General features: G+C 47.6%; 1 protein-coding gene across 4 annotated transcripts in view; it reads right to left on the reverse strand.

The window, feature by feature from the left end:
* ITGA11 (integrin subunit alpha 11) overlaps positions 1-18968 on the reverse strand; it is a 316149-nt gene that overhangs the window by 102062 nt on the left and 195119 nt on the right. For all 4 annotated transcript variants that reach the window (XM_030189806.1, XM_030189807.1, XM_030189808.1 and 1 more), the window contains 3 exons: positions 16829-16973; positions 15193-15341; positions 11337-11477 (listed from right to left, as the gene is read on the reverse strand). In XM_030189806.1, the coding sequence (XP_030045666.1) occupies positions 11337-11477; positions 15193-15341; positions 16829-16973 (435 nt within the window). The remainder of the gene's footprint in view (positions 1-11336; positions 11478-15192; positions 15342-16828; positions 16974-18968) is intronic.

Genomic DNA, 18968 nt, shown 5'->3' on the forward strand with positions numbered 1-18968 from the left:
GCACCTTTTTGTGCTTTATTTGTACTAAAACAGGTCTAGCTCAAAACGTCTAAGTTTTAGTCCTGGACGTTTTTGTTTTCTTCCATTATGGCTGAAAAATGTCTAAGTCTTAGGAATGGCCAAGTTCCACCCTGAACATGCCCCTGGCACTTCCCCTTGAGATTTGGATGCACTTCTGAAGGACTTCAGAGAAAAACGTCTAAAAATAGGTTTTGAAAACGCTGATATGGACATTTTTTGTGAGAAAGACGTCCAAATGCAGACATGCCACTTTTTGGACGTTAGTGAAATTCATTGCATGTCTGTCTGAGATACAGGAGCTGTTGAGAGGATTTCTGGATAAAGATGCAGCGTGGCACTGAATTCCAAACATCACCAGGCAGGCAGTGCAGGAAATAAATCGTTTGGTCGCTGCTGCTCCTGTGTTGAGGAACTATGATGTCAACAAGCCTTTTGTGATATGAATGACTCCAGCAAAAATGGACTTGGCTGCTTAATGAAAGAGTGTCAGCCAGTGGCTTTTGCATCCAGGAGGCTTATCCCAGCCAAGCAAAATTATGGACATATTATGAGTAAAATTATGTACAAATTGAAAAAGAATGTCTCAGCATTTTGTATGTCTGTCAGCGCTTTCATCATTACCTCTGTGACCGAGACATAATTACAGCAGAAGCTGACCGCAAGCCTCTGATTGCAATCTTCAAAGAGCCCCTGTTGTGTGCACCCAAGTGACCTCAAAGCCTGTTGACAAATTATAAACTTTAAAACCTCAGTATTGTTTAAAAGCTGGACCCTGAGCTATTAGCTAGTGACTTACTCAGCAGAACCACTGCAAACAACCACCAGCAGTCCAGCGCCGGTACTGAGGGATGTAACATAGTAAATGACGACAGATAAAGACCTTACGGTCCATCCAGTCTGCCCAACAAGATAAGCTCTTTTTACATGGTATGTGATATTTATACCTGAGTTTGATTTGTCCTTGCCATTCTCAGGGCACAGACTGTAGACGTCTGACCAGCATTGTTCTTGTACTAAGTTCTGAAGCTAACATCAAAGTCCCTTAAAATTTACACTCCAGCCCATCCCTATCTATTCAGTCACAATCGGAGCATAAATCATGGAAGTCCGTCCAGCACTGTTCTTGTACTAAAAGTTCTGAAGATTCTGGAATCCTCAAGAGTTACAAGATTCCAGCATCCCAATTAGTAGCAACATTCCATGTAGAACCCCAAAGAGTAACATAGTAACACAGTAAATGACGGCAGATAAAGCCCTGAACGGTCCATCCAGTTTGCCCAACAAGATAAACTCATTTTACATTGTATGTGATACTTTATACCCGTTTGATTTGTCCTTGTCATTCTCAGGGCACAGACCGTAGACGTCTGACCAGCACTGTTCTTGTACTAAAAGTTCTGAAGATTCTGGAATCCTAAAGAGTTACAAGATTCCGGAATCCCAATTAGTAGCAACATTCCATGTAGAACCCCAAAGAGTAACATAGTAACATAGTAAATGACGGCAGATAAAGACCTTACGGTCCATCCAGTCTGCCCAAAAAGATAAACTCATTTTACATGGTATAATGTGATACCTGAGTTTGATTTGTCCTTGTCATTCTCAGGGCACAGACTGTAGACGTCTGACCAGCACTGTTCTTGTACTAAAAGTTCTGAAACTAACATTGAAGCCCTTAAAATTTACACTCCAGCCCCTCCATATCTATTCAGTCACAATCAGGGCGTTGACCGTAGAAGTCTGCCCAGCTCCCGTTTTGTTTCCAATTACCAGCGTCACCACCCAATTTCCACTAAGATTCTGTAGATCCATTCCTTCTAAACAGGATTCCTTTGTGTTTATCCCACACACGTTTGAACTCCATTACTGTTTTCATCTCCACCACCTCCTCCTGACATTATTCCTGAGTCTGCCCCCCTTCAACCTCAATTCATGTCCTCTAGTTCTACCACCTTCCCTTCTACGGAAAAGGTTAATTTGTGGATTAAACTTTAAATCTGGCAAGATCCCAAAAAAGTACAAAACATTTTATACTTGCTTATCCCAGAAATAGTGGATTTTCCCCAAGTCCATTTAATAATGGTCTATGGACTTTTTCTTTGGGAAGCCGTCCAAACCTTTTTAAAACTCCGCTAAGCTAACTGCCTTTACCACGTTCTCCGGCAACGAATTCCAGAGTTTAATTACACGTTGAGTGAAGAAAAATTTTCTCCAATTCGTTTTAAATTTACTACATTGTAGCTTCATCGCATGCCCCCTAGTCCTAGTATTTCCAATCTGTCCAAAATTCTGCGGCACGACTTATTTTCCGCCAGAATCGTTATACCCACACTAGCCCGCTCCTCAAGTCACTTCACTGGCTCCCTGTCCGCTTCCGCATACAGTTTAAACTTCTCGTACTGACCTTTAAGTGCATCCACTCTGCAGCCCCCCATTACCTCTCCACTCTCATCTCTCCCTACATTCCTCCCCGTGAACTCCGCTCACTGGACAAATCTCTTGTCGTCCCCCTTCTCCTCCACTGCTAACTCCAGGCTTTGCTCCTTTTCTCTCGCGGCACCTTATGCCTGGAATAGACTTCCTGGACCTATACGTCTAGCTCCATCTCTACCTGTTTTCAAATCTATGCTGAAAACCCACCTTTTCACTGCTGCTTTTTAGCTCCTAGCCACTACTCAATTGCCCTCCCCTTGTCCCTTCCTTCCTTCTCACCCATTACTTCCCTCACCCGTAACTGTCTTGTCTGTCTGTATTATTTAGATTGTAAGCTCTTTTGATCAGGGACTGTCTCTTTGTATCAGGTGTTCAGCGCTGCGTGCGTCTGGTAGTGCTATACAAATGCTAATAATAATAATAATATTTTTGGAAAGCGTGAACAGACGCTTCACATTCACCTGTTCCACTCCACTCATTATTTTATATACCTCTATCATGTCTCCCCTCAGCCGTCTCTTCTCCAAGCTGAAGAGCCCTGGCCGCTTTAGCCTTTCCTCATAAGGAAGTTGTCACATCCCCTTTATCATTTTCGTCGCCCTTCTCTGCACCTTTTCTAATTCCACTATATCTTTTTTGAGATGCGGCGACCAGAATTGAACACAATATTTGAGGTGCGGTCGCACCATGGAGCGATACAAAGGCATTATAACATCCTCATTTTTGTTTTCCATTCCTTTCCTAATAATACCTAACATTCTATTTGCTTTCTTAGCCACAGCAGCACACTGAGCAGAAGGTTTCAACGTATCATCAACGATGACACCTAGATCCCTTTCTTGGTCAGCGACCCCTAACGTTGAACCTTGCATGACGTAGCTATAATTCGGGTTCCTCTTTCCCACATGCATCACTTTGCACTTGCTCACATTAAACGTCATCTGCCATTTAGACGCCCAGTCTCGTAAGGTCCTCTTGTAATTTTTCACAATCCTCCCGCGATTTAACCACTTTGAATAACTTTGTGTCATCAGCAAATTTAATTACCTCACTAGTTACTCCCATATCTAGGTCATTTATAAATATGTTAAAAAGCAGCAGTCCCAGCACAGACCCCTGGGGAACCCCACTAACTACCCTTCTCCATTAAGAATACTGACCATTTAACCCTACTCTCTGTTTTCTATCTTTTAACCAGTTTTTAATCCACAATAGGACAGTTCCTCCTATCCCATGACTCTCCAATTTCCTCTGGAGTCTTTCATGAGGTACTTTGTCAAACGCCTTCTGAAAATCCAGATACACAATATCAACCGGCTCACCTTTATCCACATGTTTGTTCACCCCTTCAAAGAAATGTAGTAGATTGGTGAGGCAAGATTTCCCTTCACTAAATCCATGTTGACTTTGTCTCATTAATCCATGCTTTTGAATGTGCTCTGTAATTTTGTTCTTTATAATAGTCTCTATCTATATTTATTCAATAAAGTAAATTTCAGAGAATAAAGAGGCTTTAGTTGTGGCTGATGTGCTGAGATTATACTTCTAGGATATTAAGGCTTCACAGATATTACACTTTAAAAGGCCTAGACAGTTACTACTGATATTCCACAGAGAGCCTCTCTTGCCTGATTAAATCCCTCAGAATATCGACCCCTCTGTGTATATGTTCCACCTCTGGTTACCCCTGGGCTGCCTATTAAGACGTTTTATTGCATTGTAAGTAACAGACTATGCCATACTTTGTACTCTTATTTGGATAATTGTACTGCTGTAATTGTCTGTTGCTTGTATTCAGCTTATTCTTGCTGTACACTGCCTTGGGTGAATGTTTTTAAAAAGATGATCAATCAATAAATCGATAAGAGAAGGGTCAGAGACCCACCCTAAATAACATATAACATAGTAACATAGTAGATGACGGCAGAAAAAGACCTGCACGGTCCATCTAGTCTGCCCACGATAAACTCATATGTGTATACCTTACCTTGATTTGTACCTGTCTTTTTCAGGGCACAGACCGTATAAGTCTGTCCAGCAGTATTTCCCGCCTCCCAACCACCAGTCCCGCCTCCCATCACCGGCTCTGGCACAGACCCCATATAGGTCTGCCCTCCCCTATCCTAGCCTCTCAACCACCAACCCCTCTTCCCCCCGTCACCCAATTTCAGCTAAGCTTCTGTGGATCCATTCCACAGTGAAGCAAGGGAGTACATAAGTACATAAGTACATAAGTAGTGCCATACTGGGAAAGACCAAAGGTCCATCTAGCCCAGCATCCTGTCACCGACAGTGGCCAATCCAGGTCAAGGGCACCTGGCACGCTCCCCAAACGTAAAAACATTCCAGACAAGTTATACCTAAAAATGCGGAATTTTTCCAAGTCCATTTAATAGCGGTCTATGGACTTGTCCTTTAGGAATCTATCTAACCCCTTTTTAAACTCCGTCAAGCTAACCGCCCGTACCACGTTCTCCGGCAACGAATTCCAGAGTCTAATTACACGTTGGGTGAAGAAACATTTTCTCCGATTCGTTTTAAATTTACCACACTGTAGCTTCAACTCATGCCCTCTAGTCCTAGTATTTTTGGATAGCGTGAACAGTCGCTTCACATCCACCCGATCCATTCCACTCATTATTTTATACACTTCTATCATATCTCCCCTCAGCCGTCTCTTCTCCAAGCTGAAAAGCCCTAGCCTTCTCAGCCTCTCTTCATAGGAAAGTCGTCCCATCCCCACTATCATTTTCGTCGCCCTTCGCTGTACCTTTTCCAATTCTACTATATCTTTTTTGAGATACGGAGACCAGTACTGAACACAATACTCCAGGTGCGGTCGCACCATGGAGCGATACAACGGCATTATAACATCCGCACACCTGGACTCCATACCCTTCCTAATAACACCCAACATTCTATTCGCTTTCCTAGCCGCAGCAGCACACTGAGCAGAAGGTTTCAGCGTATCATCGACGACGACACCCAGATCCCTTTCTTGATCCGTAACTCCTAACGCGGAACCTTGCAAGACGTAGCTATAATTCGGGTTCCTCTTACCCACATGCATCACTTTGCACTTGTCAACATTGAACTTCATCTGCCACTTGCACGCCCATTCTCCCAGTCTCGCAAGGTCCTCCTGTAATTGTTCACATTCCTCCTGCGACTTGACGACCCTGAATAATTTTGTGTCATCGGCGAATTTAATTACCTCACTAGTTATTCCCATCTCTAGGTCATTTATAAATACATTAAAAAGCAACGGACCCAGCACAGACCCCTGCGGGACCCCACTAACTACCCTCCTCCACTGAGAATACTGGCCACGCAATCCTACTCTCTGCTTCCTATCTTTCAACCAGTTCTTAATCCATAATAATACCCTACCTCCGATTCCATGACTCTGCAATTTCTTCAGGAGTCTTTCGTGCGGCACTTTGTCAAACGCCTTCTGAAAATCCAGATATACAATATCAACCGGCTCCCCATTGTCCACATGTTTGCTTACCCCCTCAAAAAAATGCATTAGATTGGTGAGGCAAGACTTCCCTTCACTAAATCCGTGCTGACTTTGTCTCATCAGTCCATGTTTTTGTATATGCTCTGCAATTTTATTCTTAATAATAGCCTCCACCATCTTGCCCGGCACCGACGTCAGACTCACCGGTCTATAATTTCCCGGATCTCCTCTGGAACCCTTCTTAAAAATCGGAGTAACATTGGCTACCCTCCAGTCTTCCGGTACTACACTCGATTTTAGGGACAGATTGCATATTTCTAACAGTAGCTCCGCAAGTTCATTTTTTAGTTCTATTAATACTCTGGGATGAATACCATCAGGTCCCGGTGATTTACTACTCTTCAGCTTGCTGAACTGACCCATTACATCCTCCAAGGTTACAGAGAATTTGTTTAGTTTCTCCGCCTCCCCCGCTTCAAATATTCTTTCCGGCACCGGTGTCCCCCCCAAATCCTCCTCGGTGAAGACCGAAGCAAAGAATTCATTTAATTTCTCCGCTACGGCTTTGTCCTCCTTGATCGCCCCTTTAACACCATTTTCGTCCAGCGGCCCAACCGACTCTTTGGCCGGTTTCCTGCTTTTAATGTATCTAAAAAAATTTTTACTATGTATTTTTGCTTCCAACGCTAATTTCTTCTCAAAGTCCTTTTTTGCCCTCCTTATCTCCGCTTTGCATTTGGCTTGGCATTCCTTATGATCTATCCTGTTACTTTCAGTTGGTTCTCTTCTCCACTTTCTGAAGGATTGTTTTTTGGCTCTAATGATTTCCTTTATCTTACTGTTTAGCCACGCCGGCTGACGTTTAGTCTTTTTTCCCTTTTTTCTAATACGTGGAATATATTTGTCCTGAACCTCCAGGATGGTGTTTTTAAACAGCATCCACGCCTGATGCAAGTTTTTTACTCTGCGAGCTGCTCCTTTCAGTCTTTTTTTCACCATTTTTCTCATTTTGTCGTAATCACCTTTTCTATAGTTAAACGCTAGCGTACTTGATTTCCTAGTTTCACTTCCTTCAATGCCAATATCAAAACCGATCATATTATGATCACTGTTATCAAGCGGCCCTCGTATCGTTACCCCCTGCACTAGATCATGAGCACCACTAAGGACTAAGTCTAGTATTTTTCCTTCTTTTGTCGGCTCCTGAACTAGCTGTTCCATGAAGCTGTCCTTGATTTCATCAAGAAATCCTATGTCCCTTGCGTGTACAGATGTTACATTAACCCAGTCTATATGCGGGTAATTGAAATCCCCCATTATTATTGTGTTGCCCAGTTTGTTTGCGTCCCTGATTTCCTTTAACATTTCCACATCCGTCTGTTCGTCCTGGCCAGGCGGACGGTAGTACACTCCTATCACTATCCTTTTCCCCTTTGCACATGGAATTTCAATCCACAGTGATTCCAAGGAGTGTTTTGTTTCCTGCAGAATTTTCAATCTATTTGATTCAAGGCTCTCGTTAATATACAACGCTACCCCTCCACCAATCCGATTCACCCTATCACTACGATATAATTGTACCCCGGTATGACAGTGTCCCACTGGTTATCCTCCTTCCACCAGGTCTCAGAGATGCCTATTATATCTAATTTTTCATTTAGTGCAATATATTCCAACTCCCCCATCTTATTTCTTAGGCTCCTGGCATTCGCATATAGACATTTCAAACTATGTTTGTTGTTCCTAAGTACATCATGCTTAGTACTTGACAGTATAATTGGCAATCTTTGTCTGATTTTTATTGTTATTTAAAGATACCCGATCTACTACAATCTCTTTTGCAACCTCACTATCAGGATACTCTATCTTCCCTGTTATGGTGATATCTTTGAAAGATACCTTATCCCGAACCATGCTCTTTTGAGCGACTGTCGGCCTTCCCCCCATTTCTAGTTTAAAAGCTGCTCTATCTCCTTCTTAAACGCCGATTCCAGCAGCCTGGTCCGACTCTGGTTAAGATGGAGCCCATCCTTTCGGAATAGGCTCCCCCTTCCCCAGAATGTTGCCCAGTTCCTAACAAATCTAAAGCCCTCCTCCCTGCACCATCGTCTCATCCACGCATTGAGACTCTGGAGCTCTGCCTGTCTCTTGGGCCCTGCGCGTGGCACAGGTAGCATTTCAGAAAATGCTACCCTGGAGGATCTGGATTTCAGCTTTCTACCTAAGAGCCTAAATTTTGCTTCCAGAACCTCTCTCCCACATTTTCCTATGTCATTAGTACCCACATGTACCAAGACAGCCGTCTCCTCCCCAGCACTATATAAAATCCTATCTAGGTGACGCGTGAGGTCCGCCACCTTCGCACCAGGCAGGCAAGTCACCAGGCGATCCTCACGTCCACCAGCCACCCAGCTATCTATATGCCTAATGATCGAATCACCAAGTACAACAGCTGTCCTAACCTTTCCCTCCCGGGCAACATTTGGAGATATATCCTCGGTGCGAAAGGATAATACATCCCCTGGTGGGCAGGTCCTGGCTACAGGAGTACTTCCTACTTCACCAGGGTGATGCTCTCCTTCTAGGAGACCTCCCTCCTCCAAGGTAGCACAGGGGCTACCTGACTGGAGGTGGGACTTCTCTACAACATCCCTGTAGGTCTCCTCTATGTACCTCTCTATCTCCCTCAGCTCCATCAAGTCTGCTACTCTAGCCTCTAGAGAACGGACACGTTCTCTGAGAGCTAGGAGCTCTTTGCATCGGGCACACACATATGACACCTCACCAATTGGGAGATAATCATACATGTGACACTCAATGCAAAAGACTGGATAGCACCCCTCTCACTGCTGGACTGCTGACTCCATCTTAGTGTATTTTGAGTTTTTCCGTAATTTAAAACTTGCTAAAGTATTAAGGATATCAGCCTATCACTAACTTACAGTTCCTCCTTTAAACCCCAATCTTCAAGTTCCGAAAGCACAAGCAAAATTTGTTCACTTACCAGAGAAATATCCTCTTCTCCCAGAACTTATTAGAAGGGAGAAGAGGATATTTCTCTGGTAAGTGAAACCCAGAAGATGTAAGGGAGAAACCCAGCACCTTGCACTGTAGATGATGGCACTCCTGAGAATACACCTTCCCTTCACTGTGCTTCACTGACTCACTTATTCTGACTGTCCAAAGCACTTTCAGTAAAGAGACATTTCTCTTCCTTGCTCCCCTCCAAAAGTCAACATGGTAGGTATGAAACCTCCTCTACTAAAGCTCAACACTTATTTCACACAGAACTCTGCTGCACGTCTTATATTCCGCCTAGACCGATATACTCTTATCACCCCTCTCCTCAGGTCACTTCACTGGCTTCCAATCAGATACTGCATTCAGTTCAAGCTTCTCCTTCTTACCTACAAATGCACTCAGTCTGCAGCCCCTCACTACTACCCTCATCTCCCCTTACGTTCCCACCCGAAACCTCCGTTCACAGGACAAATCCCTCCTCTCAGTACCCTTCTCCACCACCGCCAATTCCAGACTCCGCCCATTCTGCCTAGCCTCACCCTATGCCTGGAATAGACTTCCTGAGCCCCTGCGCCAAGCCCCCTCCCTACCCATCTTCAAAGCCTTACTCAAAGCCCACCTCTTCAATGTTGCTTTTGACACCTAACCTCTATACCTTCAAGTAACCTAGACTACCCCAATTTAATGACCCCTACTTAACTAACTGTATATTTGTCCTTTAGACTGTAAGCTCATTGAGCAGGGACTGTCTTTCTATGTTAAATTGTACAGCGCTGCGTAACCCTAGTAGCGCTCTAGAAATGTTAAGTAGTAGTAGTAGTATTACATATAGCAGTGATTTAACCAGAGCTGAGATTGTGATGTCATAATGCCTCATTCCACCAATGCCTAAGAGCCAACCTCATCAGTGATGTCACAATGGCTCGACTGTCCTATACTTGGCCCACTTCCCCCCTTAGTGTGAAGAGTTTCAGTCTCTGGTATCCAGAGCTGATATTGTGATGTCATAATGCCTCATTCCACCAATGCCTAAGAGCCAACCTCATCAGTGATGTCACAATGGCTCGACTGTCCTTTACTTGGCCCACTTCCCCCCTTAGTGTGAAGAGTTTTAGTCTCTGGTATCCAGAGCTGAGATTGTGATGTCATAATGCCTCATTCCACCAATGCCTAAGAGCCAACCTCATCAGTGATGTCACAATGGCTTGATTGTCCTATATTTGTCTCACTCTTATCTATTAGATTGTAAGCTCTTTGAGCAGGGACTGTCTTTCTATGTTAAATTGTACAGCGCTGCGTAACCCTAGTAGCGCTTTAGAAATGTTAAATAGTAGTAGTAGTATTACATAAAACCTAAACCTCTGAGGCTGAAGTGTGACAGTGCAGACAAAGCCGGGCAGAGTGAGGGAGATTTTAAAAGCCCTGCTCCTCTCAATCTAAAACCTCCCAACATTTCTCATTCCCTTTTTATACATTTATTTATTTAAGAGATTTATTCTACATGATCTAACCAATGTTTAGCAAATGACAAATAAATCCAGAAATAGAACAATGTGGATAAAGTTGGGGGAGGGGGGGTGCTTGAGTCGTGCTCGTTGCAGTGGAAGAACAGGACGTCACTGCAACGCGCACGACTCAAGCACCCCCCTCCCCCAACTGACATTATGGGTAGGGTTACCATATTTTGTCCCCCAAAAAGGAGGACACATGCCCCACCCCACCACACACCCGCCCCACCCCTTTCACACCCCACCCCACCCCCTTTCATGACCTCACTCCACCCCCTGTCACATTTTCCCGTCCCTCTTGTCACACACCCCGTCACTCCCCCTCCCCGTCACCCCCTCCCCTTACCTTGCTACTGCCCTGGTGGTCTAGTGACCTCTTCGGGTCAGGAAACAGCCCCCTCTTTCCTGCCCGGAGCACTGCCCTGCATGCATCCTTCCTCTTGCTGATCTCGACGCCGATTCAAAATGGCCGCCGAGAGTTGACGTCTCGCAAGGTCACTTTTAACTCTCGGACGCCATTTTGAATCAGCGCCGAGATCAGCAAGAGGAAGGATGCATGCAGGGCAGTGCTCCGGGCAGGAAAGAGGGGGCTGTTTCCTGACCCGAAGGCGGAAGAGGTCACTAGACCACCAGGGCAGTAGCAAGTAAGGGGAGGGGAGGCTAGCAATCTGCCCGTTTGTCCAGAAATTCGGACAAACAGGCAGATTGGCAAAACCTGCCCGGTTGCCCGGACATGTCCTCAAAAAGAGGACATATCCGGGTAAATCTAGACATATGGTAACCCTAATTATGGACCCCTTCTTCTCTTCATTATCATTACAAAGTGGAAGAGGCCACCAAATGCATGTTACAAATCGCAAGGCCTTCACCCTGGTATCAGCAGCGGTTACCTCTCTTAGATGGTAGACGTACACTCTGCCCCGTTCTCGGCCTTCGCTGAAGTACATGGGAGCAGCGACAAGTAGGACATCGGTGATTCCATCGCCGTTCACATCCACGGAGTCTATTGTACTGCCGTAATAGGCGCCGATCTGAAAGTGGAGACAGAGCTGGTGGAGAGAGAGGCCCGACTTCTTCTTTCTCCTTTCCACTGGGTAGCAGGCTGGGCCCAGAGCCTTTGCCAGTGCCAAAGCTTGTAGTTCTATTTCCCAACCAACAGGGGGCACTGGCAGCACACTACAATGCCTCCTGCTTCTAGTGAACTATGCAGTCAGCAGGGCAGGAGCGTAGCCAGACACCCAGTTTTGGGTGGGCCTGGGCCCCACATGGATGGGCAGAAGAACTCCGCCCTGTCCGACAAGTAATTTGGTCTTTCCCTCTCTCGCCTGCATACCATATGCTCTCTCAAATATCCCCCCCCCCCCCCACATACCTTTTAAGTATCAGATTTTCACCGGCAGCGAGCAGCAACTAATGCACACTGCTCACGTTGGCCCCACAGCCTTCCGTCTGATGCAACTTCCTGTTTCCGCATAGGCGGGAATACATCAGAGGGAAGGCTGTGGAGCCGGTACGAACAGTGTGTATCAGTCGCTGCTCGCAGCAGGCGAAGATCTGCTATTTACAAGGTATGCAGGAGGTTGGGAGTTTTTGGCTGGTGGGGCTTGGGGATCCCTGCCAGCCACATCATAAGTGGGCCTGGGCCCACCCGGGTCCACCCTTGGCTACACCACTGGAACAGGGGCAGTCCTCGTGACAGTAGCTGACACAGGGCTTTGTAAAACTGCAGCTTTTAGAAACCAAGGCCTTTCCTGACAATTCTTTAGGAGAAAGCAGCAAAGCCCCTCTTTCCATATCCATTCCATGTATTTCGGCCCCACTAATCGTGTCCTGTTACTTACATAATTGTAACTCATTCCCAGAAGGGCAAAACAGAGACATAGGGAGCTATGAAACTCAATTTTTTAAATATGTACAATTACAGTTACTTCAACTAAATCAGTCAATACCCAATCAGTGGGGCTTTAACTATTGGAGAGAAGGAGGGTGGTTTAGCTGCAGAGGAGCCCTTGGAAATATGTACAGAACACAGGAAGTTGATATTCAGACACAATACAGGCAGGGACTTTTTGTTTCAAAATAGATGAGTTAATGCAGGCTGAAAAGTAAATACACACACTGGCGGTTCAACACCCCAAAATGGCCTGCCCAGGGTCAGTGGCAGAGCTGGGATTAGAATCTAGGCACAGGGAAGTAAAGTCACTTGGCCAGAGTCGCACAGAGAGGCAGTGGCAGAGCTGGGATTAGAATTCGGGCACAGGGAAGTAAAGTAATTAGCCCAGAGTCGCACAGAGGGTCAGTGGCAGAGCTGGGATTAGAACCCAAGCATAAGGAAGTAAAGTAACTAGCCCAGGGTTGCAAAGAGAGTCAGTGGCAGAGCTGGGATTAGAATCCAGGCACAAGGAAGTAAAGTGACTTTCCCAGGATCACACAGAGTCAGTGCCAGGGCTGGGATTAGAATTCGGGCACAGGGAAGTAAAGTAATTAGCCCAGAGTCGCACAGAGGGTCAGTGGCAGAGCTGGGATTAGAATCCAGGCACAAGGAAGTAAAGAGACTTTCCCAGGGTTACACAGAGTCAGTGCCAGGGCTGGGATTAGAATTTGGGCACAGGGAAGTAAAGTAACTGGCCTAGAGTCGCACAGTGGCACAGCTGGGATTACAACCCAAGCACAGGGAACTAAATTGACTTGCCCAGGGTCACAGAAAGAGTCAGTGGCAGAGCTGGGATTGGAATCCAGGCACAGGGAGGTAAAGTGAGGGAGGAGAGGCCTAATGGTTAGTGCAGCAGGCTTTGATCCTGGCAACCTGGGTTCAATTCCCACTACAGCTTCTTGTGACCTTTGGCAAGTCACTTAGATTGTGCGCCCCCTAGGGACAGAGAAAGTACCTGAATATAATGTGTACAGCGCTACGTATATCTAGTAGCGCTTTAGAAATGATTAGTAGTAAAGTGACTTGCCCAGTGTTACACAGAGTCATTGCCAGGGCTGGGATTAGAATCCAGGCACAGGGAAGTAAAGTAACTAGCCCAGAGTCACACAGAGGGTCAGTGGCAGAGCTGGGATTAGAATCCAGGCACAAGGAAGTAAAGTAACTAGCCCAGGGTTGCAAAGAGAGTCAGTGGCAGAGCTGGGATTTAGAATCCAGGCACAAGGAAGTAAAGTGACTTTCCCAGGGTCACACAGAGTCATTGCCAGGGCTGGGATTAGAATCCAAGCACATGGAAGTAAAGTCACTTGTCCAGAGTTGCACAGAGGGTCAGTGGCAGAGCTGGAATTAGAACCCAAGCATAAGGAAGTAAAGTGACTTTCCCAGGGTCACACAGAGTCATTGCCAGGGCTGGGATTAGAATCCAAGCACATGGAAGTAAAGTCACTTGTCCAGAGTTGCACAGAGGGTCAGTGGCAGAGCTGGAATTAGAACCCAAGCATAAGGAAGTAAAGTGACTTTCCCAGGGTCACACAGAGTCATTGCCAGGGCTGGGATTAGAATCCAAGCACATGGAAGTAAAGTCACTTGTCCAGAGTTGCACAGAGGGTCAGTGGCAGAGCTGGAATTAGAACCCAAGCATAAGGAAGTAAAGTGACTTTCCCAGGGTCACACAGAGTCAGTGCCAGGGCTGGGATTAGAATCCAAGCAAAGGGAGTTAGTCTTGCTCAGGGTCACACATTCAGCATTCAGATTCCTCCTCAGCTCTGGCACTTTTTATTGGCACCAGATTGCATGACTTTCCCGCTCTCAGGATGACAGTTTCTTCCTCTGAGGTGGGCACCGGTCAGGCCCTGCAACATGTCTTCTGTGGGGCTAAAGACCCCAGCTTCTTTGTGGGAAATCAGATCCATGTTACAGTTCATTCTGGCATTTCTATTCTGCTTGTTTTTTTGACAGAGGGATGCATAGTGCTTATATAATGGCAAAATCTAAAAAAAATAAAAATACAATTCACACAAACACAGGTATAACTTGTCTGGAATGTTTTTACGTTTGGGGAGCGTGCCAGGTGCCCTTGACCTGGATTGGCCACTGTCGGTGACAGGATGCTGGGCTAGATGGACCTTTGGTCTTTCCCAGTATGGCACTACTTATGTACTTATGTAAATGAAAAGCCCAGTGGGATAAACTTGCAATAGTGCACCACAGTCAGAGGCTGAAACCTGTAGTTTAAAAGGGAAGGCCCTGTGTTCCTCATCGGTGTGTTAGCAGGCTCATCACAGGCCATGGCAAAGAGATCATCCCTCTACCTGGCACTATGTTAGAACGGCAGAGGGGTGGGATGTGATCAGTGGTGTGCTGGAGCGGGCTCGCGAGAGCCGTTTGTTAAGTTTTTAAGAATTTTGGGAGCCTCCCCATGGCTACTTTAACAACTGACTCCCAAAATGTGGGCTTGGGCCCCCTCCTGAATTCTCTTATACTTTGCTGGCAGTGAGGCTGGCCCCACCAGCCAAGTAAATAGACTGCTGCTGCTCCCTGTTTCTGACTCTGAGCATTAGGCTGAGACTTTTCATGCAAGCGCAAGAAGGTTCCATCATGCCGCTCAGAGCCAGAAACAAGCAGCAGAGAATGGTGGCAGTCCATTTATTGGCTGGTGGGGCTCGGCAAAGGTATGCCTAGCGTGCCTGCACAAGGGAGGGGAGAGAGAGGCATGTATTCCCACCCCACCCCCAAATTTCAGGGCCGGTTATGCCCGGAGACAGAGCCCGTTGTTAAAATTTTACCAGCACACCCCTGGATGTGATGGCCTTTACCTGCTCTCCTTTCAGGGCCTGATGAATGGTGAGGTTTTCGTTGTTGTGCATGGTGAAGACTATAACTTTCCCTGTGTGGTTAAACCGAGGAGCTCCTGCCACGTAAATCCTGCCAAACTTTGATGACATGATCGAGGTGACTGTGTAACCTGGAAAAAGACACACAGGTCAACAGCTTTATTACAGACACACTCAGCCCTTCTGCGCAGTCATTCCTCCCCCCACCCTCTTGGGACAGACCTGTGACAGGAACGCTCAGCCCTTCTGCACAGTCTCCCCCCTCCCTGCACCTCGCAGCAGATGTGTGACACATAAGTTAAGAAATCCTAAAGTTGATGAAATCGAATAAAATGACATTTTGCCTGACTGACTGTAAGCTGTAGTTCAGCCTTCTACATTCCTCCTTTGTTCAGTTTCAGCCGAGATCTGGCTTCGATTACATTCAGGCTGACGTCTGGACCTTTCTCAGAGGAATGTGTGTCAGAAGATAAATGAAGTCCCCGGAGCTCTTACAGTCCAGCTTGAGGGGACCCAGCTCACAGCACATGTCCCAAACAGTACTGAAGTTGAAAACTGCTACCAGAGACTGAGGAATGACACTTAAGTGGAAACAGCCTCTCAGCAGAAACAGCTTCCAAATTAATCTCAATCACAAGGTCCAATACCGTAGGACTGTATATAGGGCACATACTATCCAGGGACAAACAGCAGGCGCCAGACAGACAGACAGACAGGGAAAGGAGATTCTGCCAGGCCACATCCAGCACCTGTCCCATTTTCAACACTCTGTTCTGCCCCTCCCCAGACCCATTGGCATACAAAGGCCTGTCCTTACTCTGCCCCTTCAGAGGATCCTTAGCTGGAGGGGGAGTGAGGGGTAAAGCCTGGGATAAGTACAGAGGATCCTTAGCTGGGGGGGGGGGGGGAGGGAGGGGTAAAGCCTGGGATAAGAACAGAGGATCCTTAGCTGGGGGGGGGGGGGGGAGTGAGGGGTAAAGCCTGGGATAAGCACAGAGGATCCTTAGCTGGGGGGGGGGGGGAGTGAGGGATAAAGCCTGGGATAAACACAGAGGATCCTTAGCTATGGGGGGAGTGAGGGGTAAAATCTGGGATAAGCACAGTGGTCCCTTAGCTGGGGGGGGGAGTGAGGGGTAAAGCCTGGGATAAGAACAGAGGACCCTTAGCTGGGGGGGGGGGGGGAGTGAGGGGTAAAGCCTGGGATAAACACAGAGGATCCTTAGCTGGGGGGGGGGGGGGGGGGCACCAGTGGGTGAGTGAGACAAGGCTCAGTCCTGTAAACTGCTAAACTGGGTCCCGACCCTGCATGGTGGTTCCAGAAGCAGGCTAATCCAGATAAAAGTCCCCTGTAGGTTCTCACATAAATGCTGTGGTCCTTCCTTCTTAAGTGCACCTGACTGATAAAGGCTTAATGACCTTTCTTCCAGGAATTTGTTTAAACCAGTTCACTTGGGCCCCGTGGTATGTATTTGGCCTCATTTCTTTGAGGGTGGGGGAGCTAACAGGCTGCATTAACCACTGCTCCAGAGTACTGAAATTATGCCTCTTCCCACGTCCCCGGTCCTTCTGCAACGGAGGGTTTGTTGAAGAGGCCTGAGTGACCTTTGCTTTCTTTTACCTAGGTATGCACCGTGGTTCTTCAGCTCCTCCGGGAATTCTTGCAGGTAGGACTCTCTGCGAGGAATGATTTTGCCGCTGCTGGTCTCTTTCAGAACCGCTCCGTTCCAGTCATAAGCTCCCACTGCACCCAGTATAATCCCATCCTGCGAGACAGGAGGAAGACATTCATAGCGGGAAAACTGTGGAGGGGCTGCAATATCAGACGTGGGGTGGCCTCTCCCCCAATAAATCAGTCCCACCACCACTCGACAAATTATTCCCACCTTTAGACCTTAAATCAGTATGTCTGGAGCTTTCCTTTCTCTCTACAAAGACTTCATTTTGTGACAGCCTGAACCTGTGAGGTCCACACACCTGGAGGGAGGGAGGGGGTCACTCCTAGAGGCAGGGAGCCAGATTTAGAGGGAGGGAAGGAGCAAATTTTGGAGACTGGGAGTCACACCTGGAGACTAGAAGCCACAACTGGAGGGAGGGAGTCACACCTGGAGACTAGAAGCCACAACTGGAGGGAGAGAGACAAAGCTGGAGGGAGGGAGTGACAGCTGGAGACTGGGAGCCACAGCTGGAAACAGGGAGCCACATCTGGAGGCAGAGAGACAAAGCTGGAGGGAGGGAGTGACAGCTGGAGACTGGGAGCCACAGCTGGAGGCAGAGAGACAAAGCTGGAGGGAGGGAGTCACAGCTGGAGACTGGGAGCCACAGCTGGAGGGAGAGAGACAACGCTGGAGGGAGGGAGTTACAGCTGGAGACTGGAAGCCACAGCTGAAGGCAGAGACAAAGCTGGAGGGAGGGAGTGACAGCTGGAGACTGGGAGCCACAGCTGGAGGGAGAGAGACAAAGCTGGAGGGAGGGAGTCACAGCTGGAGACTGGGAGCCACAGCTGGAGGCAGAGAGACAAAGCTGGAGGGAGGGAGTGACAGCTGGAGACTGGGAGCCACAGCTGGAAACAGGGAGCCACATCTGGAGGCAGAGAGACAAAGCTGGAGGGAGGGAGTGACAGCTGGAGACTGGGAGCCACAGCTGGAGGGAGAGAGACAAAGCTGGAGGGAGGAAGTCACAGCTGGAGACTGGGAGCCACAGCTGGAGGGAGAGAGACAAAGCTGGAGGGAGGGAGTCACAGCTGGAGACTGGGAGCCACAGCTGGAGGGAGAGAGACAAAGCTGGAGGGAGGGAGTCACAGCTGGAGACTGGAAGCCACAGCTGAAGGCAGAGACAAAGCTGGAGGGAAGGAGTGACAGCTGGAGACTGGGAGCCACAGCTGGAGGGAGAGAGACAAAGCTGGAGGGAGGGAGTCACAGCTGGAGACTGGGAGCCACAGCTGGAGGAAGAGAGACAAAGCTGGAGGGACGGAGCCTCACCTGGAGACTGGGAGCCACAGCTGGAAACAGGGAGCCACATCTGGAGGCAGAGAGACAAAGCTGGAGGGAGGGAGTCACAGCTGGAGACTGGGAGCCACAGCTGGAGGCAGAAAGACAAAACTGGAGGGAGGGAGCCACAGCTGGAGGGACGGAGCCTCACCTGGAGACTGGGAGCAACAGCTGGAGGCAGGGACCAACCACTGGAGCCAGGGAAGCACACCTAGAGTCAGGGAGCTATATCTAGGGTAAGTCAGACCTCCAGAGGAAAGCTCAGAAGTTGGGCGTAGAGTGAACAGTGCTGATACCATAGAGCCCTCCAATGCTCAATGCAAATTTTATTCAAATTATATCTGCACTGTAAGGGGGACGAATGTGCCTGGCAGATGCCTACAAGAGTTTGTGGCAAGATGTGGAGCAGAGATAGGGGGGACTGGGGATGAGGGGTGGAGAGGAGAGATAGGGAGCCCTGGTTCCCTTCCTGAATGAACACTGAGCAGGGATTGTCTGGCAAACGTTCTGAGACTGAGCAGAGGAGTCTGGGGGACTAGAAAGAGGTCACTTTATCTCAGTGTGTTTTTGCTAGCGAAAAAGGTGCTGGTACTCAAATGTCAGGCCACCCTTCAGGGATGGGGTGATCACTGAGGGACCCACCCCACAACAGCCAGGCCCCCTGCAACCAGTCACAGAATCTATGACAAGGTAGAATTGGTGTGTAGAGCCTGAACTGTTTCATTAAAACTTGGGGATCATGGGTCAATTTTAGCAAACAATGGGAAAGGT

This window comes from Microcaecilia unicolor, chromosome 1 (genome assembly GCF_901765095.1).
Source record: "Microcaecilia unicolor chromosome 1, aMicUni1.1, whole genome shotgun sequence".
Classification (NCBI taxonomy): Eukaryota; Metazoa; Chordata; class Amphibia; order Gymnophiona; family Siphonopidae; genus Microcaecilia; species Microcaecilia unicolor.